Here is a 7,476-nt window from a genome sequence, read left to right on the forward strand (position 1 = left end):
AGGGAGAAAGTCCCTTTTCCATAGCAGCAAACGTAACAAATGCAAGTTCATGTGCAGGTGGTGCAGAGAGGCTGAACAAACTGAAATGTGGGAGTTTGGGGCAGAGAAAGGCTAATCACAGGGCCAAACAAGGAGAACGGGGGCTCCTGCCCACAAAACCCCAACTCCCTGAAGAGTTCGAGCAAAGCATTTTTAAAGGCTAGGTGAGCGACTGGAGTCGCAGGGCTTGTGATCAGCCCTGTTCAGGCAATGGGGTGGTTAACATCAATCCTTAGGCACCAGTAGGTCTGGGGGCTTATGGTTATCAAGTAAATTTTTTTGGTGGTTTCAGCATCTGTAAAACAACACTGGAAGTGTGCACCAGGGACTATTACCCTGGTACTTAGGAAAGGAGCAAAAGTAGAAGATACAGGGGAGGTGGTCTACCCTAGTAAAGCCCCATAGGGTCCTTCCTGCTCAATTACAAAGCCACCTGATGAGGCTAGAGTGATAGTCCTCTCTGATGGCTTGCATCTGGTAATGGGTCCCCACTCAAGTCTTTCAGAATCCAGCCTGGGACGCCCGTCTAGCGCACTGAAGCCCCTTTCCTACCTCCCCCAACCCCAGGGCATGCCTCGCCCAGCTCAAGCCCCTGGCAACCCCAGACTCCAACTCTGAGCTTCCAGCTTCTGGCCTGGCTGGCTCAGAACTGGGACTAGTGCGGGCAACCCTGACCCATGCCCTTCTTGCAGGACACACTTCAGCTACTCCCAGCCCCTGGGATGCGCAAATTCTGGGCTGGCTTCCAGCTGCGAGCTCCTCCCAAAGCCCCGCCCCTGGCGCTGAGAGCGAGCGGGGACTCTGGCCCCGCCCCTGGCGCTGAGAGCGCGCCGGGACTCTGTCCCTAGACCCGCCCCGCCCCGCCCCGCCCCACACCCCGCCCCGCCCCTGGCGCGGAGAGCGCGCGGGGACGCTCTAGCCCTGCCCCACGTCTCGCCCCGCCCCCAGGACGCAGAGAAAGCGCCGCGATATTTCCGGCGGGACTGAGACTCCCGCCCCCACGGCTTGTGTGCTTTCCTTGGCCTGTGCAGACCTTCTAGAAGGAGGTTGGTGTGCTTGGGAATTGTTTTTATTTTACACCTGTTTTGACTTTTAGCTGTTATATGAGAGGCTTTGTGGCCGCCTGCTCTTTGTTCCTCTGACCCAGGCGGGGGTTGTGGGCTGCGTGGTAGGTGCCTTTCTCTAGTCGCTCCTTTTCTGCTTTTCTGAGAGGGGGTTGTGCGCCCTGCGGAAACCCTGAGCTCTCGAGGCAAATGCTTAGCGGTGAAGCGGAGACTTGATTCGTTTCCTGGAGATTTTTATTGCTGCATCTCCTTAAGAGTCCCGGTGACTCAATGCTATGTTGAATTAATGACTGTGGTACGGTTCCAAGCCTCCCCCCACTTTTTATAGACACATAGTAACTTAAACAGAAGAAGCATGTATGGCTTTCAAGCTTAGCGTCGTTATAACCAAATGCATTTCTTGAAGAAACCAGGAGTTTCATCCTACTTTGCCAAGGGTGTCGTGTTCCACATAATTATAACTTGGGCTTTTGTATATTTTATCCTCTCTCCTCGCCCCTAGTCAATAACTGTGAGTGATGCAGAATTAAATAATTGAAAGTTTTACAAATGTCGAATATTGAAATAATTGTCAGTGCACGGGCGAAGAGCAGCACCCCTCCCCCCTAGAAAGGGCAATTAAAATACTTGAATTAAGGGAACAGGAGGTATTTACTGTCCGATTTAGTTATAACTTGGTTAGGTGATGAGAAGGTTAGCTGGTTAGCTATAGAGAACTGGTCAGTGAAGTTTCCTGTGGGTCTGTTATGTAAGAATTGAGGTTATTACCAAAATGGTTGATACATGTTTAGCAGTTTGTGCAGAACAGTTTTATATATTATCCCATTCAGTGCCCACAGCAGTCCTGGGACACTTGTATGGTTGTCACCCTCGTGGTAGGTACTGGGACGGGAACTAAAGCTAGAGAGCTTGTCCTTTACTTCTTAGCTCCCAAGGGGTGGAGCTGGAACTTGGACCCACTTTTCTCTGACTGCTAGAGAGCTCTGCGTTCACCACCTCTGATCCAGCCTGTCTTCCACAGGTGCAGGCCTGGTGCAACCTTCTGTCTGGACAGAGTGAAAGGGCACAATGCAGAAGGACTCTGGCCCACTGTAAGTGCACACACAGTGAATGGGGGTGGAACAGCCCAAGCTTCTGAAAACCGGAGTTCCTTTTCTCATCTGCCAAGGGCGCTGAGTCAGGGCTGCCGGGCAGCTTGGGATGTGAGAGGATGGACATGTAGGCTGGGGACCTGGGTTTGAGTCCCAGCTCTGCCACTGACTCTTGGCCAGTCATCTAACCTCTCTGGGATTTATATGCGTTTGTACGGTGATAGGCTTGTTCTGGGATGATGACCTTTTAGATCCCATCCTATGGTTATGTGTTCTGTCTCTTTCTCTCTATTTTTTTCATGGTTGGCACTGATTTCCTAGTGTTTTGTTTTCAGAGTGCCTTTACATTGGATTGGCTTTGGCTATGCAGCACTGGTTGCTTCCGGTGGGATCATTGGCTATGCAAAAGCAGGTATGGTCTGTAGTTACTTAACCTCTTAAAATCTTGTTCCTGGTGAAGAGTGAGTCCCCAGCGTCCCCAGACTGCAGTCTTGTTGGGGTCCAATGTGCTTTAGGCCCTCTATCTTGAGTGCAGGCTTATTATCTGTCCTGTAGCTCCATTTAGTTATCAGGCTGAGCTAAAACAGGCTTCTGGTCCAATTGCTTGTTTTTGCCTCTTTATCTAAAGATGCTGGGCAGGGGTGGTAGTAGATTGTTATTATCATCACCTGCCATACCTCACCATCAACCCCAGAGCGCCTTCTCTGCTCTTCCAGTAGCAGGAAACTTCTAGTCCTCACATAAGCAGTTCTGAAGTCTCCACATTAAACCAGGCACGGGTGTGTCAGTGAATATGCCTGTTCCCACCCCAGCACACACACCAGAATACCTACTCTCCAAATCTTTTTTTTTTTTAATGGAGTTGCTGGGGATTGAAACCAGGACCTCCTGCATCCTGAGCACACACTCTGCTACTGAGCTATACCCACCCACCTCCAAATCATTTTTAATTCATTATTTCCCTTTCCTTTGGGGATGTGCCTGAGGTCCTGCCTGTGGGCAGTTCCAGTCCTTGTTAGGTTAAGCAGGCTCGGTGGGGAGCCCTTCTTTTCTCCTTTGGTGTAAGTGCCCTGCTTGTTAGAGGAAAGAGGAACGGTGCGGTATGACCCTGACCTCTCTGGTAAACTAGCAGACTCCCCCAAACGTTTTCCTGCTTGAAGTGAACTGTGCTGAGGGTTCTCTGCCATTTTCCTCTGTAGGGAAGGGAAGTCTGGTGGAGTCTGTCAGTGAAGTGAGTGTCTGACATTATGACGTGCTGGCGTGTGTTTGCTCCCCTCCAGGTAGTGTCCCGTCCCTGGCTGCTGGGCTCTTCTTCGGTGGTTTAGCGGGCCTGGGTGCCTATCAGCTGTCTCAGGATCCAAGGAACATTTGGGTTTTCTTAGGTATGTCGGTTTCACTGTCTCCTTGATGCAACTGTGTGTCCAGAATACTCTCCCCAAAGGTCCTGGATTGGTGGGATGTGGCAGGTTCTTCACATTAAGACAGTTTTAGCGCTTCTGCCAAGTCTTAGGGAGGTTTTAAAATTGGTGGGGGCGGGGGGGGTGAGGGTTGTGCAGTTTCTTCTTATCTTTTATGTATAGAACATGGAAAGGTTTTCATACATCGTGAGTTTAGATTTACCCAGCAAAGTTAGTGTTACACTTGAATAAGGCAAGCACAGGTCTCTTAACCCTTGTGCTTGACCACTGCAGACATCTGCTTGAGCAGCACTAAGGGATCATGTGTCTGGGTTGGATTTGCATCAATATTAGCCCTTTAGATGTGAACGAAACATAGAAGATGTAGGCCTTTGCCTTCCCTGGGGACATACCCTGCGGTGTCCCGTGAGCCGCGCGGACAGTGAGGAGTGCGGGAAGGGACGATACTTCTTATCAGGGTGGCCTTTGGTGCATTTTTGGTGTACTCCACCCGTGTGTCAGACACTCTGCTGGGAGTGCGGGCCCCTCACTGTCTTCACAAAGCTATGGGATGAGAAGACAGGCAGCTCTGCCCTCCCAGGTGTTGGGGGGACCGGGGCTGTCAGCCGGGGGTGGGGGCTGGGAAGGAGGAGGCGCCCGGCTCCAGGCTCTGCCCAGCAGCTCCCTCATGCCAGCTCCGATGACTCTCACCCCACTATGTTCCCATTTCTGATCCCCTCCTCCACTCCTGAGTGTGACCCCACCTACATAAAAAACAGCCATCAGGTAGGACTCCCTCGTGCTGTCACCCTCCAAGCCTCCGCCGTCCTGCTCTCTCCTCTCCAAGGCCAGTCACTCCACCCAGGCTTTGGGCTCTTCACCTTTTCCAGAGCTTCACACTGTCAGTGATGCTGGCTCTTACTCAGATGCTGCCTTTCGGGTGGATCTCACCCACTGATGCTCAGATGATGCCCATTTCTCACCCATTTAAAAAAAGAAGGACCACTTGCGACCCCACTTCCTTCTCCAGTTACTGCCCTTCTTCCTCTTCAGAAACTTCTAAAAAATCTGTCATGCTCCCCTTCCTCACTTCCTCATCTCTCACATTCTCAACCCACTCCAGCCTCCACTTCTGTCCCCCTAGTCCATGGAAATAACTCTCCCTGAGGCTGCCAGGAACCTGTATTTTTCAAAATTCAGTGTACGTTTTTTAGTCCTCATTTTATTTGGCCTTTTAGCTGTTCGCAGCACAGTGCACCAGTCCATTTTCCCTTCTCGTGGTTTTCCTTTTTTTTTTCGTTCTCTTTTGTCGATTTTTTCGACCCAGTTTCCTTTTTAGCCATTCAATATTGAAGTTCTTAAGGCCTAACTTTTTTAATCTTTATACTCTCTCACTTGGCAATATCGTTGAAACCCAAGCCTTAAGTTACCACTGATACACAGATGACTCACAAATTTCTCTCTCCTCCAAGCTTTACTCATATATGTAGCTGCCTGCTTGAATTGAAATCTTTCAGATGTCAAGGCATCTGCCCGAACCCAGCTTCATGTCCGTACACACGTTCAGCCTTCTGGTGTTCTCCCTCCGTTTGGGTCTCCATTGCTCCCTTCCCCTCCATCTTCACATCTCATTCATCAACAAGTCCTGTCAACACTACCTCCAGCGCCTGGCCCAGCTTGTCCGCCTCTCTGCCTCCAGGGCCACCGCCCACTTCCCAGTTAGCCCTCCCTCTTGCCTGCCTTCCTGAGGAAGCATCTTAGTTGGTATCCCTGCATCTCCACTGGTTTCCCTGCCGTGTGTTCTCCGTGGTACAGCTGCAGTTCTATCAGAATGCAGCTCTGTTCACGTATCCCTCTGTGTGGTATCTTCCAGTGGCTTCGCATGCTCTTAGCGTAAAGACCACAAGGCTTCCTGCAGCCCTCCGGGTTCTGTATGGCGTGGCCCTCTTCCTCGCTCGCCCTCTTGATTTCCGTGCTAACCAGCCTTTTAGTCCCCTCTCACCACAAGGCCCTGTGTATGTCATTCCCTCTGCTTAGAATGTGCTTTTTCCCCCTCGAGCTCATCAGCTGAGAGTCTTCAGATCTCTGTTAAATCTTCACTTTCTCAGCAAATCCTCCCTGAATTGGCTGGATCCCCTATTTATTGTTATTTGTATTGCGTTAATTCTACTGGTAGCACAAATTTTACTTTAAAATTTTTATTTGTGTGATTCTTTCAAGTCTGTCCCATCCAACTTGAAACACTTAGGGCAGAGATCTTTTTTTGATCATGATTGCATTCTGCAGCTGTGCAGTGCTTGGCAGGTGGCAGGTATTTGAATAGAGATTGAGTTGGAAGAGCTTAGGAGCATACAGGGTAAGTAGCATCAGTCAGGAGGAGGGAAACTCCCTGCGGCAAGTCTGAAGAAAACTGAGAAATGTACGGCTGAAGAATAGTAGGAAGTGAGGGTGGAAAGGCAGGCTGGACTGGGACACCAACGGCCTTTATTCCAGTATTGTACTTAGTCCCGGTGACTGTGGGTGGCCATGAAGCGCCCCCCACTAGGGAAGGAGGAGGTATGAGATGGCGTTTGGCCCTTGAAAGACAGACAGGTAGGGGGCTTGGTCAGTTTTTAGGCCTCCCATGTCTAAGATGTAATGATCTTTGGCTCTTTTCATCTCTCCACCAGCTACATCTGGAACCTTGGCTGGCATCATGGGAATGAGATTCTACCACTCTGGAAAGTTTATGCCTGCAGGCTTAATTGCGGGTGCCAGGTACTCTCTGCTCCATTGCTAGTTCTAGTTTAATGCCCAGAATACTTTGTACATTTACTTGTTTCAGTATACCCAGTGCTGAGCATCAACAGAAGTGACCTAATTTATACACAAATAGAAACAGCTGCAGAAACAGCCGATTTAATGTCACAATGAAATAGGTACATTCATTCACTCTGGAAATGGTTTTGCTTTGGAAAGAGATTACTTACCCAGCTTTGATCATGGCAATGATGCTGTCAAGCACAACGTATTATGGTCAGTGTAGACCGAGGTCAAGAGCAGTAAACTGGGAGGTTGGAGATCGAACCTTAACCAGCTCTGGGAAGGTGGGGAGGCCTTGGTCTCTCCAGTGCTGGTTTCTCGTCTCTGAATTGTTAGCAGTTAGATTAGGAACCTCACCGCACATGTATGATTTTAAGGCCGCAGTGCGGGTCTGCCCCTCGGCATGTCCTTCCTTTGGTGCCTCCGGGGGTGGAAGTGCATCGGAGCTTGCTCTGCCTTGGCAGCTCCTCACCGTGTTGTTGGGAGGGACCTGCTGAGTCCTGGACGCTTAAAAAATAATAGCATGCCTGTGCTGTTCTTCACCTGATTTTTGTTTATGTGTTTCTTTTGAACAGTTTGCTGATGGTCGCCAAACTTGGAATTAGTGTGTTGGGTAAACCCCATCAGTAGTAGTCATGGCCCAGCTTGGACTTGAAGAATGTTTAAACTTCCACTATTTTTAGTGTCTTAAGATAAATAAGTACAGCATTTTCACTTATTCTGACATTTTACTTAAACAAAAAAAATACTGAACTTTGCAGAGAAAAAAAATCAGTCATTATTGTTATGACGGTAAGAGTTGGACAGAGTATAACATGAGAGCTGCTTGTCATTAGTACCTTCATACAGTTTGGTTCTTGTATGGTGGTGATCTCTCTTCTTCCTGTGTCTGTGCATAAAGTCTCTGGGGGTAAAATGTTAGGTATCACCGTTGGGGCCCCTGAAACCTATTCAGAGGAACAGTATGAAAAACATCTCTGAATGAGATTTAGCACATTTGTTCTTTTGCTCATCTTAGGGCCACAGACCTACTTTGAAATTATGTTAAATGAAATCAATGAAAATAAATTTTACTGTAAGTAA

General features: G+C 49.1%; 1 protein-coding gene across 1 annotated transcript; it reads left to right on the forward strand.

Moving 5' to 3' along the window:
• The first annotated feature begins 977 nt into the window (after positions 1-977).
• LOC105101705 (transmembrane protein 14C) lies at positions 978-7,476 on the forward strand. The gene is made up of 6 exons (XM_010994955.3): positions 978-1,085; positions 2,125-2,194; positions 2,530-2,606; positions 3,475-3,576; positions 6,261-6,348; positions 6,969-7,476. The coding sequence occupies exons 2-6, from the start codon at positions 2,172-2,174 to the stop codon at positions 7,021-7,023; spliced, it is 345 nt and encodes a 114-aa protein (XP_010993257.1). The 5' UTR covers positions 978-1,085; positions 2,125-2,171; the 3' UTR covers positions 7,024-7,476.

This window comes from Camelus dromedarius, chromosome 19 (genome assembly GCF_036321535.1).
Source record: "Camelus dromedarius isolate mCamDro1 chromosome 19, mCamDro1.pat, whole genome shotgun sequence".
NCBI classification, from domain to species: domain Eukaryota; kingdom Metazoa; phylum Chordata; class Mammalia; order Artiodactyla; family Camelidae; genus Camelus; species Camelus dromedarius.